The sequence below is a fragment of the Melospiza georgiana genome, chromosome 12 (genome assembly GCF_028018845.1).
Source record: "Melospiza georgiana isolate bMelGeo1 chromosome 12, bMelGeo1.pri, whole genome shotgun sequence".
NCBI classification, from domain to species: Eukaryota; Metazoa; Chordata; class Aves; order Passeriformes; family Passerellidae; genus Melospiza; species Melospiza georgiana.
The window spans coordinates 17,686,263-17,704,178 of NC_080441.1; the positions used below are offsets into that span (position 1 = coordinate 17,686,263).

The 17,916-nt window shown below is 45.1% G+C and overlaps 1 protein-coding gene across 4 annotated transcripts; it reads left to right on the forward strand.

Annotated features, from left to right (window-relative positions):
- The first annotated feature begins 889 nt into the window (after nt 1-889).
- RLIM (ring finger protein, LIM domain interacting) lies at nt 890-17,916 on the forward strand. 4 transcript variants are annotated; one of them, XM_058032755.1, is made up of 4 exons: nt 890-941; nt 10,052-10,240; nt 11,063-11,146; nt 11,975-17,916. In XM_058032755.1, the coding sequence occupies exons 2-4, from the start codon at nt 10,072-10,074 to the stop codon at nt 13,501-13,503; spliced, it is 1,782 nt and encodes a 593-aa protein (XP_057888738.1). In that variant the 5' UTR covers nt 890-941; nt 10,052-10,071; the 3' UTR covers nt 13,504-17,916. The 4 variants fall into 4 exon arrangements, with proteins under 4 accessions (XP_057888738.1, XP_057888741.1, XP_057888739.1 ...); XM_058032756.1 differs by lacking the exon at nt 890-941 and adding an exon at nt 1,618-1,635; XM_058032757.1 differs by lacking the exon at nt 890-941 and adding an exon at nt 7,153-7,170.

Here is a 17,916-nt window from a genome sequence, read left to right on the forward strand (position 1 = left end):
GATTGTACATAACATGGGAAGTGTGGCACTCAATTAATTAAGGCTCATATCGGAAAACAGGAATATCTTAGTTTTCATAGGGCTGTACGTAGTACACAACACCAGATGAGAGGGGAAACCCTGCCATAGTTAGAGGAGAAGGAACGTCCATGGTTCAATGTGAAGGAATGCCAAAGCTTGGAGGGAAAGTAATGGCCGTGTATAGAGGGGAAGAATGCCACTGGTTAGAGGGGGAGGAATGCCAATGGTTAGAGGTGGAGAAATGCCAATGGTTAGAGGTGGAAGAATGTGGAGGAATGTCCATGGTTAGCGGTGAAGGAATGCCCGTGGTTAGAAGGAAGAGCAGCGTGAATATCCACACAGACAAACGCCAGTACTGCCAGCATTTATTTGGTTTTTTTCGCACTGCTGGCCACCATCGACCTTAAACGAAGTCTCCTCTGCCCAGCGCGCAGACACCTGAGGCGACAGGAAACAGCCCCACACTCAGGGGACTGCGGGGACACGGACCCTCCTGCTGCGCCGCACCACGGGCGGGCACCGCTGATCCCCCGTCCCCTCCACATTGCCTGGGGGCTGTGGGCTGAGGAGCAGCCATAGATGGCATCCCCGTCCCGCCCTGCCCCACCCTCAGCCTTTGCCCGCACCAAAATGGCGGCGGCCCCTGAGGGCCGGGGCCGCGCGCGCTGGGCGGGGCTGCGCTCCCAGGCCGCGCCTGCGCGAGGCCGCGCGCGCCTCCACTTCCGGCTGCCGGCGGCCGCTTCCGGCCCCCCGTTCCTTGGTAACAATGGAGCAGAAAATGGCCGCCTGAGCGGGCAGGAGGCGGCGCGGCGGCGGAGCGGCACGGGCGGAGCGCGGACAGCCGGCACCCAGCCCCGAGCGGCGCGGGCAGCGGCGCACCCACAGCCGGAGGGGCCGGCGGCGGGCGGCGGCGGCGGGCGGTGAGCACCGGGGCGGGGGCGGGCTCTCAAAATGGCCCGGGGAAGGGAGAGGCCCAGGCCCGGGGGAGGCGGCGGCGGCGGCCTCCGCCCGGAGCGGGAGGCGGGAGCGGAGCCCCTCAGCCCCCGCTCGGGGCCGGCTCGGCGGGGCGCGGGAGGCTCCATCAGCGGTGCCGTGAGGGAGCGGGGGGCGGTGATGGCGGTCCGGGCGCGGGTGTGCCCGGATGGGCCGCGCTCCGTCACCCCGGGCACTGCCCCGGCCGGGCCGCCCTGATCTCCAGCGGGGCCCGAGCTGGGTGTGCGCTGCCCCCGGGGAGCCCAGGCGGGCCCGGCACCGTCCGGCTGGCCGCAGGAATTGGAAGAGGCTCCTTTTGGGAGGGTGGGGGCGGGGGTGGCTGTAGCCCTGTCCTGGGCCCCGTCCGCAGTTCAGGGTCCGCTGCAGGAGCCGCAGCTCCTCACGGCCGTGGTTCAGGCCGGGATTTGGGGCAAGAAGCCTTGTCGTGGAACACAGGCCAGAAGAACTCTTCCTCTCCTGCTGTGCAGAGCTCTGGATCAGCCTGTGACCTGTTCAGACCTGTGGTGTTTGCTATTCCTGTGCTCAGTTCTCCCCCGTTCAGCGCGTCATCTTTGCTCTGTCACCTTAGCTTCCTGTGCAAGATTTTCCCTGCCCCTTTTAATGTGTTTGTTGGCATTTAAGGTTTGTGTTTCTCTGTTTCAAAACCCTTGTCAAGTCCAGCTGCACGTATGTGTTTATCTTGAGTGGCCTGCTTTAATTGAGGAGCAATATCAGGGTGTGTATAATAGTGTGTATGTATATATACGTGTATATAACGTAGTGATGATTAAGGTTTGTTTATAAAATGTATTATGTATTGATTTTAGTGTGCACTAGAAGTCTGACAAAAGGTTTCACAGCAAAAAAACTTGAATTTTAAAAATAATAGTATATTATTGCTGTTTCTCAGGAAGGTGGAGCCTTGATACAGAGAAGCTCCTAAACAAGAATACAAACTTGATAATACCCAATAGTAGCATCACACATCACTTTTATTTTCCTCTCCATGTTGGCAGTATTGGGTAATTTCAGCTTGGAAATACTTGTCAAATGTTCAGAAGAACTTCTGACACTAATTTGTCCCTGAGTTTTAATTGCAGTGACTTGTCAAATCTTTCTAAAACAAATAAACAGTTGGCTGCTTCTTGGGCAGTTAATTATGTTAATTGAGGGTCAGATATTTAGTTTTGTTGTAGTGGTCACCTAGCACTTAAACTGACTCTGATCCCTCTACAGGTTTACCATTTTGGAATTAAAATAATGATAGCTTGGAATGATGTCTTGGGAAGGGAAAACACACCACACATTATAAAATTAAGGGTTTCTTGTTATGTTAGACCACTAAGGCACAGCAACTGCAGAGTTCCCTTCATCAGCAGCTCTGCCTGGGTAAATGTTTCTCACTGAAATAACCACACACCAGTAGTTTTCATGCTGTAGTGGTTGCCATCTGTATCATATTTATTTTCCATATTACTGGATGAATTCCTGGACAAGAGTGTTGCAAGTGCCTGCTCTCCAGTATGTGTAGCTGAGTTTTTTTAGAGGAATGGCTAACATGATCCTTAGATTGAAATGTTTTCAAAACACCTCTACATCAATACACCTGCCTTGCTTGTTCCTTTATTCCTCTTCCCTGTGGGAATGTATCAAAATAAATCCCTTGATCTTGGCAGAATCATTCCAGGTGCAGTGGAGGTGTTGTGCATTTCTTTAACAATCATAGCATAATATAAAATAATGTTTTGACTCCATATACTTGAGTCTAAAGATATTTAAGTCCAGCCTAATGTAGCTTAACATATTACTGGAGTGTCCTAAATTGTTTTTTTTTTAGAAAACTTCAGTTTCCATTTGTTAAAATACTTGAATCCAGACATGATTAATGGGTGTTCATCCAAGGTTTTGTGGTTTAATCTCTGTCTTGGTGAAAACTTATCAGCTGCTGAGCCTGCAAAAATTATTAGTGAAGGGATAAAACCAAATGTGAACATTTCCTTCTTCAAGACACTTTTATGAGAGTCTTGTGCTTCTCAAAAGCAAAACTTCTAAAGAGTGTAGCAGTGTCATAAGTTAGCCAGGAGCTTTGTGTGCTGAGTGGGGATAGCCAGGAGCATCCCAGGGGCTGGATCTGCCTTTGCACAGGTTCTGGCTGCAGGTAAGATCATAACCAGCAGCCTGTGTCTCCTTCAGACTGCTCAGGTTTGGATGATGGTAGGAGCTTTTGGCTGCTGTGCGGTGTTGGGGCTCAGCTTTGGCTCAGGGAGGTCTGCAGGGTTGGATGGTCTGGTAAAACCACCTGATGGTTATGGAACAGAGGAAAATCCAGCACCTATTTTATCTTAGCTCAGTATTTAAAATCATCTTGTGCTCAGAGCACTCTGGGTTTGATGTGCAAGGTGTCTGTGCACATAGTCCTGTTAAAAATGCTGGGGCTGCCCTGCCTTGGGGTGCCATCAGAATGGAATTCTCATGGTGCAGATTCCCATTTCAATTCAGATCAATTTGCCTTCATTTTCTTTCCCTCTTCTGTGTTTGTGGGGCCGCGGGTACCGGCGAGAGCAGGAACGCACGCGTCGGAATTCCTCTGTGGCTTGTGGCTGCACTGATTCTCTGCTTGTTGCTCTTTCACTGCTAGCAGGGCCTGCATTAGCAGCACTTGTGTGGAGACAGCAGCATTCTGCAGTGAATTTAAAGATGGCTTTTTCTTTTCTTTTTTAGCTAAAAGTCAGTGAGTGTTGATTGGCTTGGTGTTTTCACTAACCACAGGTTGTGTTTCTTCAGGAATCAAAACTCTGCTTGTCCTTGGATATCAGTCCTGTCTCTCAGGGTCAGCACTGGTTACTTGTGTGCAGCTTTACTTCTTTTGAGTTCAGAGTGGGCCTTCTGCTGCTGACCCAGCAGGAAACTCATTTCTGGGCAAAAAGAGCATCATTTCATGAACTGCAGTGCTGGAAACGTGCTGCTCCTCATATACACCCAGCTTTCTCTTCTGTGCTATCTGAATTTGATGGCAGAGGCAGTGTTATCTTAATTTTATTTTCCACTTGTATGTGAGAAGTGTTGTTTTAGTAAGTGCAGATGATAAAAGGCAAAGCCCAGCATTTTGGCAGTTGTTACTGCATTTTATTTTCAGAGCTCCATCTTGGTTCCACATGCTCTCAGTGTTCTGGAATTGCTAAGCTCTGCCCTGATTTCCTCACTTCTTTCTGACTTATCAGGAGTTGTGAGTGTTTCTCTTCTTTATCTCAGCAGTTGGTTCAGCTGAAGTGTTTTTGCTCTCTGGTCTGTTGGGTTTTTTACTCTGTGGAACTTTCTGCCACTGTTGTGCAAAAGTATTCATTTGCTTTGTGTTGTTTGAAATGTATGCTCAGAATGACATCTTGTTTGAGGGCCTTTGCTTTGAAACACTGGGGTAGTGAAAAAGCTGAATCAATGTTTAACACTCCTTGTTAAAGTAGCAGTTAAATTTTACAGCACTTTTCACAGAACACTTCCATAGAATACAAAACTTTTTCCAGCTTTGCAAGAGTGGTGCATGTTTCATGATAACTTTTGAGTTAAAGAGGACATAGGGAGAGGACATTCTTTATTTTAAAACTTAAGGTAGGTTTATTAAAAAGCTAATAAGAACCTAAATCTGCCGTTCATCACAGTGGAAATAAAAAACCACAATAGTAGGGGGAAAAAATCCCAAAATTCATGATGCCACTTTGAAAACTGGAAAAGTTTGTTCCTTTTTACTGTTTCTAAGATGGAGATGAGTGTATTGGACCTGTGGTATCAAAGCCTTTGGTGTAATCACAAAAGGAAGCTTTGCACCTGCACAAAAAGAGAAAGCCAAACAAACTTGACATAATGAAGCTCCATGTATAATGCAAATAGATAACTTTCATTTCACTGTCTTAGGGTGTCTTTTTCCTTTAATGATGGGATTCACTGACAGTTTTTGCTTCTGCTTTTGAGCTTGCAGACTTGAGTGATGAAATATTTAAGATGAAAATGTAGTTTCTGTTATGTCTTACTTCCAGCTAGTTTTGAGCATGGAGAAATTGGATACCGACTGGCATGGAAACTGTTTTTCAACTTTGAATTCTTCTAGGAAAATGAGGTGGAGTGGGTTGGATGAGTGCTGTGTGTGAAGTGGGTTCAGTTTGTGCTGGAAGGAGCTGGGCTAAGAGCACTGCCTGTTCTAGCTGCTGTTCCTGTGTCATTTGAGACATGGAATTGGAGCGAGCCTGGCTGAAGTCACAGTTCGTGGAAAGCTTGGACACACAGCTGTGCTCTGCTTCTCTGCAGCTGAAGTGTCTGTGAGGCATGTTCCTGCAGCCTGGGCAGGGAAACAGCCTCTAAGGACACAAAGCAAACAAGAAAGAGCTTCTGGCTTCCATCCTGAGTCACCCCTTCAGTGCAAGGTTTGATCAGCTCTGTAGACTGCAAGCGAGGTGCTCTACCGGTTGGAGTGGCTAATTAAGATGAGGGTATGAATCATAAATGAGAAGTTTGCCTTCTGCTGAGGACATCTCTGGAACACCCACACTGCCATCCTCTTTTTTGTTTATCCAGAGGTATTAACTGTGTTGCTGGGACGTGAGGTAACTCAGGAAACATTCCTGCCACACAGGTCACGAGAGATTCTCAGGTGAGGTTGAAATACCAGTATCACTGACATGGGGGAGTTCTGGAGGAAGTTCTTCTTGCACACCTGACTCATGAGCAGCTGGGTTGTTTCTTCAGTTTAATTAAATTCCATGCCTTGTCCTGTAAAAATTTGGGGATTGCCCCATGAATCTAATGAAAATTTGAATTTTAAGGTGTCGCTTTTTCATTTAACCCTGCCAATTAGTGATTTCAGGGTTTGTCAGATTTTCTGAGTTCTGCCTAGTTGGTTTAATGAGAGCTGTAATGTTTTATGGGATTTCTTTTAAATGTAAAAAAACCCAGGAATGCAGGCTAAGGTAATGTCTTGGTGTTCAATTCAGGTAGCTAATGTCAGGAGGTATTAGACATTATTGAAGGAGGAAGAACTAGAGATTTATTACTGTGTGTTATGGTCCATTAATGCTTTTTCTGGGAAGAATCCTGTAGCCCACAAGTGCAGTGCAATATGGAGATAGGCTGTGTTGCTGCTGAAGGTAAATGGGTGACACACACATGTTATCCCTGCTTGCTGTCCCACTAGATTTGAGGCAGTAGCACATTCCTGACTGGATTTAGTTTACAAACAACCTGGCATGAAAAAAACCAAAATATTTCTTACGCTGTAAGAATGATAACTTTGTATTATTCAGGGAATATCCAGTACTCTTAAATTGTCCCTATCAAACAACCCACAGTATTGCTTCCTCTTGAACTAGAAGAATGTAACAAACAATAGCTTTTGTGGGCTTACTGCAGTCTGGAGCAGCAGTGGGGAGACAGGCAGTCATTTGTGCTTGGAAATCTCTGAGGCTGTTGAAGCATAACTGCAGGGAAGATACTTTTCTGATTTGTGGCAGGATGGGAACACAATTAAGAATTCACTGTAGTTACTCTTGTCTGGATATTCAAGCTGCTGAAGAATTTTTGGGTTTTTTTTCAAGGAGAAAATTGTTTATCCTGTCTCTGATTCTCCTGCTCTGTGCAGTCCTTAAGTGGTCAGTCACCCCCTCACCTCCCTGGAAGGAGACTTTCATACCTGGCTATCTCAGCTGAAGTTGGCAATAACCAGCAGGTCTGAACTTCCTGCTCATAGTTGTGACCTTCCCCACCCTGTGTCAACTCAGTGCTGACAAGGAAGGACACTGAAGGAGGAAATTCTGAATCTTTCAGCTTGGATAAGAACAAAGCCTTACACTGGAAGAAAGAAAAGCAGAGTTGAACTGTACTTGCTTATTAGATAGCCAAATGTTGGTTATTTTGTTGTACACCTGTTGGTTTTCCCTCATCAGGCTTCCCTGTGCTACTGGCTTCCTTCAGCCAGTCTTAATTGCCTGCAGGGTGTGAGCTGAGAGCAGCATCCTGAGGGGCAGAATTTCAAGTTCTTTCTGCCTCTGTGTGCAGGGCCATGGTAACTCCCACCCTGGAAATCCTGCTGTCCAGCCACATGGGCTCTGTGGAGCTGTGCTGAGGCAGGAGCAGTCTAAACATTCCAGTAGGTTCACTGTGGCCATGGAGAGCTCTGCAGCAGCCTGGGAGGTGAGGCTTTTGTTGGACAATGTGCACAATGAGCTGAGGGCACAGGGAGGAGATAGAAAGCAGCAGAAGCCTTGGGATAGAAATCCTGGGTTTCATTTGCTGGTTTCAATATCAGAGCTCTGGTTTGAAGTGTGTCATCCCATTTGCTGTCTGCAGTCACGTAGGGAGAATGTGTTGTTGCTCGTGTGTTTCTGTGCCATCTGTATTTCCATCAGTGTAAACATCCCAGAGAGATGCACAGCATTTCTGGGATCCTGAAATCCAGATACAGGGGACTGGTGTAACCTGTGAGTAGCTTGCAATAGGAAAATACAGCAATTTGTCACTGGCAGGAAAGTCCTCGTGTAAATTAAATTCTTCATTCATCCCACCTCTGAGCAGTAAACTCTATTCAGCTGTGGCCAATAGCTGATTTTATGGTTTAAGAGGGAAGATAAGAGATGAAGGAGGAGAAAAGAGGAGCAAACCTGGCAATAGTACTGCCTTATCCCAAGCATTTCCTAAAGAATCACCCACTGAACTGTACATCAGCCTGTTGGTGAAGAAGAGATTTTAAATTCCCCCCTCATTTGACTTGTTTTGACTCTCCCTTTTTCCCTGACCAAGAATGGTGCACCTTTATTTTCTGAGATAGAATAGGCAAATATCTTTGCATCACGTAGGCATTAGATAGCCAAGGTGCCTGCAAGCATTTTCACTTAAAAGGAAAGTAGTAAATAAGTAGTAAACAAATGTTATGTTTTTTATGTGTAGTGCATCTTTCTGTTCTAAGAGCTGTTGAAGAATTGGTCTAATGCTTATAAAGGTGTTAATATTACCATCTTTCTGAAGACATTCCACGTGTTTCCAAGTTTGATGTGTATTCCCAAAGAACTGATGCATTTCAAGGTTTTATTTTGAATGCAAGTCTCTCATTCTACTTGAGACTTTTATTCAGATATTACCAGAACCGGTGAGAGCTGCCTTTAAAAGTATCTTCTCCAGCGTGTCTTTAAATAATGGTACTTGAAATAATAATACTGCTGCAGAAAGCTTGTAAAAAAAGTTGACTGAAGCTGTGTTCTCACTAGAAATACGTGCCTGGCATGTGAAGGGCACAGGGATTTCCTAAGCGAGCCGGGTCAGAGCTGAACACACCTGCAGAAAGTATTGCTCAACTGTCCTGTGAACGGGGTCATTTATCGGTGTTTAACAGCACGTCACAGCACACCACGCTCGCATGTCACATGCCAGTCTGCAGTCTTCAGATTGCTCCAGGGATTTAGAAATGCAGAGAAAGCTGATAGGCTCCCATCTGACTCAGGAGTGACTCTGGGAATTGCTGCTGCTTCCTGATTGCTGAAAAAAGGGTGTAACAGCTTTGGTAAAGTGACAGAAATTCACAGACCCAAACAGCACCGGCAGCCCCGAGTGGCAATAAGTTAATATCACTAACTTGAATTTAAGTTCTGCTGCTTTAGAACTGAAGACAAAGAGGGTCAGAACAGCAGTTTCATAATTTTCAAGTCTGCAATAATGGGATGTCCTGTCCTGTGGAATTTTTCTGGTGCTGCACACCGAGGTGATTGGTGCACTTTAATTTTCACCATAGCAGCTGAAATAAAGCCGTGGAGATCCTGCAGTGCTGCTCTTCTGGAGAAGCACTAATGTAAACTGTGGGCAGTGTTGACTTGACAGCTGTGCTGACAAACCAAAAAAAGATGCTTTTTGCACTAGACAGATGTCTAAGTGTTGGAAATTTTCCAGTGAGAAGCAGAAAAGCTTTATTCTTCCAGTATTTCCATGTCACTTGAAGTATGGTTTAAATGAAAGGAATGTTTTCTGATGGGGAATGTTATTGCAGAGCTTTTTAGCATGCAGAGGATTAGCTTCTTAATCACCTCTGAGTAACTAGATTCTACCAGTTGTACAGGAAAATTCCTGGTGCTGTGAGTAGTGAGGCAGAGTGATCAAGGAAAGTGGTTATTTTATCTTCATTTGATGCATTTGCATGGCACAGCCAGTGCCAGAATGTCTCCTGCATTTGCATTGTTCTTTACAATATTTATCAGATACAGACACAGCATTAATCGATTATTTTCCTTGAAAGAGAGACATTGTCAAGTATTTCATCCAAATGAAAAACAATATGAGAAGGTTATATTTTAAAATATGCAGCCTGGAAGACAGCTCTTTAAAGCAGTAGTGTAGCTGGTATATGCTGGAGTTTTGTCTTGGAAATTTACTCATCAACATCAGTAGTTCAGTAAAAGCTGAAACTTGAAAGCAAATTCCTCCCTTGATGTAAAACTATAAAGCTGATTTTACAAACTCTTTTTGTTTTTTGAGGGAATGAGAACCTGTCCCTTTTTTTTGTGCACAGGGTTCGACAGCATCTTCTTTATTTGAGTTCTTCATAACCACTTCATTCTGTTAAAATTCACTAGTATGGTGAAGAGGATGTTTCTGTAGCAGGCAGGAAAAGGCAAGGAACACCTAATCCTGTGCTCAGAGAGCACAATCAAGGATGGCTTATGCCTTGTACTACACTTCTGTAAGGCTGCTTGGAGAGGCAGTTGTGATATCAGGAATATTTTATGCAAAAAGCAGATAATCACGGTCACTTACTATGTGAATTCAAAGATGGGCTCTAAGGCTTATGGCAGATGATATTCTGTGTTCATCTTGCTGCTTTGATGAGTATTTGGGCATCAGTTTTGTTTGTACTTCTTGAGGAGGTTCATGCTTTGTTTTTGATCCCTGTGGGGATGAACCTGATCCTAACCAAGCTTCATTAACAAACTGCTTTAACCTGTACTTCACTCTTGTACTGGACTCACATGCATAAATTCCATGCTGTATTTCACTGCTCTCATGAAGGCTTTGTTCTCTCCTTTTTTAGGTACTCTTCTACTCATCAAGATGGAAAGCTCAGATTCTGGTGATAAAGGAAGTATTGATCAGTCAGAAGCCCAACGTCAGAGCCAGCTGGATCGGTTAGACCGAGAGGAAGCTTTCTATCAGTTTGTGAACAACCTGAGTGAAGAGGACTACAGGCTTATGAGAGATAACAATTTGCTAGGAACACCAGGTAGGTAGTGCTTGCCTGTGTCCATCCTGCTAGAGTTGCTTGTAGGAAATTTGTGTCATTTTCTGTTCCCCTGAAGCCCTTTCACCCGTCTGTGTGTGCAGCTGTGTTCCGTGGTAGGAAGTAGCTTCTGGCTAGTTTGTGCACATTCAAATTCAAGTGGTCCCTTGACTTGTGGAGACATAGGATGGTGTGGATTCATCAGATACAAAAGTCTGGTGTTTGCACAACTTGGCAGGAGCACCCAGATTTGAGCCAGTTCTAGTTATGAACCCTTAGATGGACAACAAATCTCCTTTAAGCCTCTGTGTGCAGACTTTGTACAGGTGAGGTTTGGAGTTTGTAACCAGGGTAAGTAGTCTGGTATGAGATTCTGCATGGACATTTTGATGTCAGCTCTCAATCAACGTGTTAAACTTCCTCTTCATAGGTTGATACCTAATTCAAATCATGACTCAAGTTATTTAAACCTTCTGTTCCTGCTCGTGGAAGTGTTAACCTCAAATATTTCATGCTGGACACCCTAATGGGTGTAGGATGACAAAAATTGCTGCTCAGCTGTCAAGGTTACAGAACCAGAGAGCACATCTCTCTTGAATAGGATGGAACTGTTGGGTATTTCAGCTTCAGGAAAACTTACTTGGGACAACAGTGCTAAAGTGTCTGAACTTCCCCTTAGCACTGTGCTTGGCAGTGCCATTATGGCAGGAATTAATTAGACAGAACACAAGCAGTGGCTTGTACCTTCTTTAGAAGCTTTTGATAATGCTTGCCATACATATATGATTTGGAAATATTTTTGGAAAATTTTGCTTATTTTCTAAGGTGAAATTACTGAAGAAGAGTTGCTGAGAAGGCTACACCAAGTTAAAGAAGGTCCGCCACAGCAAAACAGTGATGAGAATAGAGGTATATACAGTATTTGTGAAAACTCTTAACTTTAGCACCCCATACGGACCTTAACTTGAGTGCAGGAGTGGAACAAGTTAAGCCTAGGCAGGTGCAAGGTGAGCTTTGGTTCAAAACTCAGTGAACCTTATGTCTGATATCTGCTGCAGAGGTCAGTTTGGGACAGATTTCATTCATAACACATCTCTTACTTCTATCAGAATAAAGTTTTGCTTAGGTTTATTTCTTTCTTTTTATTTCATTTTTTTTAAGATTGCCTTTCTGTCTGCTCCCTTCTGGGATGCTTTTTGGCAATTCCTCTTTTTTAATTCTTCCCTTCCAAAGATGCTGCATTGCTTTTGTTTTCACCCTTCTGTAGTGGTTGGTGGGGGATGCTCAGACCTGACCACGGGTTCATTCTTCAGTGAGACAGATTTGCTATAAAGCTTTGCAGGTGAAGGTTCAGGACAACCTTAATTCTCTGTTTCATGGTCAATTGATCACTTAATTGTTTGGAAAGGAAAACACAGAGTATTGATGTGTTATGCCACCTGACATGTGACTTTCCATTTACTTATGATAGAAAATACATGTTCTTTTGATGACTTGTTTGCTCTGTGATGGCTGCAGCCTATCTGTGCATATTAGAGCAATGTCCACTCCTGCTCCCTTAGAAGACCTCTGGTAGTTACAGAATTGTCACACTGCCTGTGAAACCACAGTAGCACTCGGTAGGATTCAGCACTTCTAAATTGTCACTTGTTAAGCTAAGCAATTATGTTCTTGGAAAAGATGGCTCCAAAATTAGCTCAGTACTCTAATTTTGGTAGTTCCCTGTCTTTTTCACAGGTGCAGAGTCCGCAGAAGATGTTTCAAATGGAGATTCTATAATAGACTGGCTTAATTCAGTCCGACAGACTGGAAATACGACACGGAGCGGGCAGCGAGGAAACCAGTCCTGGAGAGCAGTGAGCCGGACTAACCCAAATAGCGGCGACTTCAGATTCAGTTTGGAAATAAATGTCAACCGTAATAATGGGAACGCGAATCCAGAAACTGAGAATGAGCCATCTGTAGAGCCTTCCAGTGGGGAGGATTTGGAAAACAGCCAAAGTGACTCTGAAATTCCAAGGTCTGAATCACCATCTGTAAGGCAGCCTGGATCAGAAAGGAGCAGTGCGGAGGAGCTGACAGCTGAGGCGGCTTCCCCTCCTAGAGGGCAGAGGAGAGCCAGGAGTAGGAGTCCAGAGCAGCGGCGGACCCGGGCTAGGACTGATAGAAGTAGGTCACCTATTAATGCAGTGAGCGAGGCCCCTCGCAGGTCTCATCACAACACATCATCTCAAACACTTGACCACTCCTCAGCGGGCGAGGCTGAGGGCAGCTCTAGAACCAGGCAGCACGTGACGTTAAGGCAGCACACAGTGGGGACTGAGGTGCCAAGCGAAAATGCAGTTCTGTTTGCCCCCCCTGAGACGAGGCCTGCTCCTCAAGCAGCGGGTTCTTCAGAAAGCACCGGCGCCAGCGAGTCCACGGCTCCTGGGCAGAGGCCTCCCACCATAGTGCTGGACCTGCAGGTGAGAAGAGTTCGCCCGGGCGAGTACCGGCAGAGGGACAGCATCGCCAACAGGACCCGCTCGCGCTCCCAGACCCCCAACAACACGGTCACCTACGAGAGCGAGCGCGGCGGCTTCCGGCGCACCTTCTCCCGCTCGGAGCGCGCCGGCGTGAGAACTTACGTCAGCACCATCAGGATCCCCATCCGCAGGATCCTGAACACGGGCCTCAGCGAGACCACGTCGGTCGCCATCCAGACCATGCTGAGGCAGATCATGACGGGCTTCGGGGAGCTCAGCTACTTCATGTACAGCGATAACGATGCAGATTCCAGTGGGTCGACTCCCTTTCACAACGCGGAGACTGCCGAGCCGCAGAGCGGAGGCGCCTCGGGCAATGAGAATGCAGATGTCAGCTCAGGGGAGGTGTACGAGGGTGGGCACGAGGCCAGCTCCACATCTGGTGCCAGGCGGGAAGGCCGCAATATGAGGGGATCGGTCACTTTTGAAGAAAGCGGTTCTCTACCATTCCTTAGCCTTGCACAATTTTTCTTACTCAACGAAGATGACGATGACCAACCCAGAGGACTCACCAAAGAACAAATTGACAACCTAGCCATGAGGAATTTTGGTGAGAGCGACGCTCTGAAAACCTGCAGCGTGTGCATCACCGAGTACACGGAGGGCAACAAGCTCCGCAAGCTGCCGTGCTCGCACGAGTACCACGTGCACTGCATCGACCGCTGGCTGTCCGAGAACTCCACCTGCCCCATCTGCCGCAGGGCAGTGCTGGCCTCTGGCAACAGGGAGAGCGTGGTCTGAGGCAGAGCTGAGTGATGGCCAGGCAGCCGGTGTGATAGTGATGGGCAAAGAAGTCACTTCCTTTATGGCCACTTTTTGAGTGGTACCTCAATGTATAGTAATGACTCGGAGTGAATCTTCCCTCATTGAAAGCGTTTTCTCTGGATTCAAGATTTGGGAATTGGAAAATTTCTTTAATTAGGTTTTTCGAGTTCTAGTCGGTTTGGGTGTTCAATTTCACTTGTCCAAAGACATCTCCCCACTTCAAAATATTTTTTCTTTGTGAAGATATTAAGTTCTTTCCCCTTCCCAGCCCAATAAACAGTTTTTCCTCAAGATTGTGCTTCTGAGGAGTTATTTGAGAAGTTATCCCAGCTCAGTGTCCATGAGTCATAGAGGAATTTTTGCAAGAAATCCAACTCTCTGAAAAAATAATATTAATTTAATTGCACATTTGAACATACTTTTAATTTTCCTCCTGGGTTAATATTGGACATGTCTGTGTAAATAACACTAATGTTAGCCCTTTCCCCATCACTATGGCACGCTGTAGGATGAGCTGTTAGCGTAATTGGGATATTTATCTTGTTGTGGAAATATAAGAATTGCCTATGCTTGTTTAAATAAAGGAAAAAAAAAATCTGTTTTAAAATTGTAAAGCTTTTTTGTAGAAGCTCAGTACTTTTCCAATGCACTGTTGTACTAACGCATTAAGAATTAAAATTGTACCATGCTTAGAAATCAAGAATGCTTTTCATACAACCCCCACTACACAGAGAGCAAACTGAACACGAGAGAGCTGCTTTTGTGACTGTGTACCTGTCAAGAGCAGTGCATATCTGTACTATTTATGTGAACAGCTACTGTAACATAAAAACAGTTGGATTAGACATTTAATTGCATTTTAAAAACCGGAAATTAAATGTTATAGTTGCAGTGTTTTGGCTCAGTAATGCCACCAAAAAAAAAAAAAAAAAAAAAAAGATGATAAAAATTAGAAACTGTTCTAATGGCTGGTTATTTCTTGGTATGGTTGCAAATATGGAATAATACAAACCTGTGTGTACTGCCTTGTTCACTGAGGTTTGTGCCCAATTTTTCTATCAGCTTTTCCTCTCAATCTTTGAGGCAGTGTTGTAACTTCATCAAACAAGTATGGACAGGTTGGTTTTTAGTTCTTCACAAGCTTCAGCTGTACTGGTAACCTCTGGATGTGTTGAGTGGTCTGGTGTTGGTAGCCTGTGGTGCAAGTGCCTCAGGGAATAACTGGAAAGCACATCATTAGTATTGGGTTACATTTGAAAATGAGTGCACAAAATGTGTAGGAGATTCTTGACACTAACAGTAAAAACAAGCTCTTTATATTCCTATTGGACAGAATGAAAATGAATTTACTTTTAAAATTATGTATGTGACATGTTGCAGTTGAGAATTGGAGAATGTACCTCAACTCTCATCAGTGTGTGTGTGGGGAAACATCCTTCACCCTCACTGACCCCTTCTTTGCTTTATTCTCCAAGGTTTTGGGTTTTTCCTGGCTTACATGTGCAGTGGGAAAGTGGTTTTTATTAATTTCCACTCCAGGGCAGTAGTTCTGAAGGGATATGAGCTGCTCTTGCTGGCTGGATGGGAAGTGTTTGTTCCTCAGATGACAAAACCAAAGCTGGCCTATCTCATTTTTCCTACCTAAAACACATTTTTGGTGTTTTATAGTGGTGGGTGCATAAACTATAATTGCTGCTCTAAGCCATTTTAACATCTCATCAGCTAGTTCAGGATTCCACAGCACCCCAAAATTCTGTTTTGTTTTTTTTTTTCTCCATGTACATTTTGTGCTGTTTCAGTGGGAAGCCCCGAGTGGCTGTTGAGCTCTTTCCTCCTGGTGGGACACACCATCATGGCAGAGGGGCACCAGGGTTCCTTGGGAACAGAACAATCAGTCAGCTCACGGGTTTGGCTTTTTCCTTGGATGCACATCACTGTAAAATTGGAGTTGGCTGTTGATTCTGGGTGCTGGTTTCTCTGTGCCAAATTTTCACAGCAAAATAACACTTCTGAATTTCACAGAGCAAATACTCGCTCTCAGTTGCAGTTTCCAGACTTACAGAGCACAGAATTAGAAGGGGAAAAAAAAAACCTCTCCACATGAGTACCATGTTAGATGTTGGAAGCCAGAGATGTTCATCTCAGAGCAGAGCTGGTGACCACCAGGAAGGGAGCCCATTTTCCCAAACCCACACAAAGCATCGCTGTGGTACCTGTCACCCCACCTTCTCCGTGAATTTCCACCCTGGTAAAACTGCCCCAAAACAACAGTTTTGTTACAGCTTATGGCATGTCTTAACATTTTATCTTTCTGTAACAAGAGCAACTAATAAAATATTGGAGGTTTCCCAAACGGTACCAAGAACAAATAATTTAATCTCAGTTTAAGATATGTTGATGGTTCTCCATGGTTTGTCTGCCTTTCACAGCACTGAGTGTGCTAAAGGGGCTGGGGGCTCATTGTCTGCAGCAAAAACTTCTTTCTGTAGCTCCGTTAATTAGGGTAATTAAATTTCTATTTATCTAAATTTAGATTTGAGTTAGGAAAAGCCAATATTAACATTTCGGTTGCTTACAAAATGTGAAACACTTTCATAATTAGACTAATTTACATTTCATGAATTATTTTGATAGCGAGCATGTGTATTTAGCTCTTCCCTTAGTATTTTTTTGTATTTCTGGAGGGACTCAGCATCTTCACTCGTGCCTGGAGGGGTGTGAAGGGTTAAAAGGGCGAGTTTTGGCACGTATTAGGGCTGATTTGTAGGACTGGTGGCTTTGGAGAGCCAGAGCCATGTGCGCTGTGGGCTGGGTCACAGTGCCACCGTGTGGGACCTGCCTTCAGCACCAGCGGCATTCCTTGCAGGATCTGCAGCTTTTATCTTGGTTCTGAAGGGTTCTCCTTGTCATTTCGGCATGGGGTGTTTTCCCAAATGGCCACACTCCTCCTGGGAATCCCTGGTGCGTGAGCTTCGTTCCTTTCTGACAGGACAGACCCCTACCCACAGCAATGACAGCGGTCACCCGGCCAAAGCCTTGTGGCAAACACAGTTTTATTAATTACATTCGTTACGAGTTGCTGTTAGTTCATATTTTAACTCACGTTGTGAACAAACACACACTTGTGGGTGCTCACCTTAATTTTTTTGGGACGGGGGGAGCTTTATCTGTGAAAAGTCTGAATTCCTGGTGCTGATTGGATTTCCCTTTCACGTGGATATTTTTCCTTCGGACAAGTTGGGTTTTTTGCAGAGAACTTGGGGGCAGTTGAGTTGTTTTAAAAACAGTTTGATAGTGTAGGTACTTCGTGCATAGAAATCAGGGAATTTGAAGGGCCTTTTGTAGGAAGCAGCTGCAGGACACGACACCCACCCTAATTGTCCATTGTGTCGCCTTGCAGACGAAGGGTTTCCCACCAGAGCTGGCACAATGGCCCATAATGAGTGTCATCCCGGTTTCCTGTCACTTGTCTGGGTTATGCAAATGTGGGACTCCAAGGGCCCCTTTCCCGATGGATCCACGGTGGATAAAGAGTTGTCCCCACAGCCCAGTGGTCTCACCACAACGAGGGGGTGGATGATGCAGGCTGAGGAGAGGTGCACGTAGGGCTGAGGGGGTTCTGAATCTCCACACCACAGCAGGAGCCTCCATCCCTCGTTGTCACCCCTCATTTGGGATCGCTCTGTCCTGCTCTGGGAAGGGCTCTGGGGAGCCCAGGAGCTGCCTGGCTATGGAAATGTCTGCCTGCTCCTCTGCCTGCTCCCAGGAGGAGGAGCTTTGCATGAACCTTGGCTTGGAGCCACACGGAGGGAATTTATAACAACTTCAGAAATATTTCCAGCCCTTATGTACAGTAGGCTTTTTGTTTATCCTCGATTAGGGGGGCAAGCAGGAGGCTGAAGAGACACAATTAATGGTAACATACCCAAAGTACAAATGAGTGGTGGTGTGTTAAAAAAAAGAGGTTTGCATCTGTTATACCAGGGCTTCCCAACCTCTCAGATAGACTGTATCTCTTTTGTCTTACGAGGAAACATAACATTGAATTTATTTGATTTATATCTGGTTTTATTCCCTTTAGCTAGAATATTTGAGCCCCTTTCTGAATTTCATTCTGCTGGGAAGGCTGTTGGTTGGGAAGCCCTGAATTCCACTGTGAATGTAACACTTTTCTTTATTATTTTTTACTTTTTTTTTTCTTTTAACAGTGCTTTACATTTGTTTATACTAGACTTGTTTAATACAAACTGGTACTCAGAGGTTGTTGGACACAGTTTGACCAGGTTTGCCAGCTAACACTTAGGAGGAGTTTGTTCCCTATGTAAGGTGTTATAATGCAAACTTAAATAGACTCAATAAAATGCATGAAGTGTTCATTTTGTGCTGGAT

Coding starts and splice junctions, on each gene's coding strand:
- RLIM (XM_058032755.1), top strand. CDS start 10,072: ATGGAAAGCTCAGATTCTGGTGATAAAGGAAGTATTGATCAGTCAGAA. Junction 10,241..11,062: donor CAATTTGCTAGGAACACCAG/GTAGGTAGTGCT, acceptor TTATTTTCTAAG/GTGAAATTACTGAAGAAGAG. Junction 11,147..11,974: donor AAACAGTGATGAGAATAGAG/GTATATACAGTA, acceptor TCTTTTTCACAG/GTGCAGAGTCCGCAGAAGAT.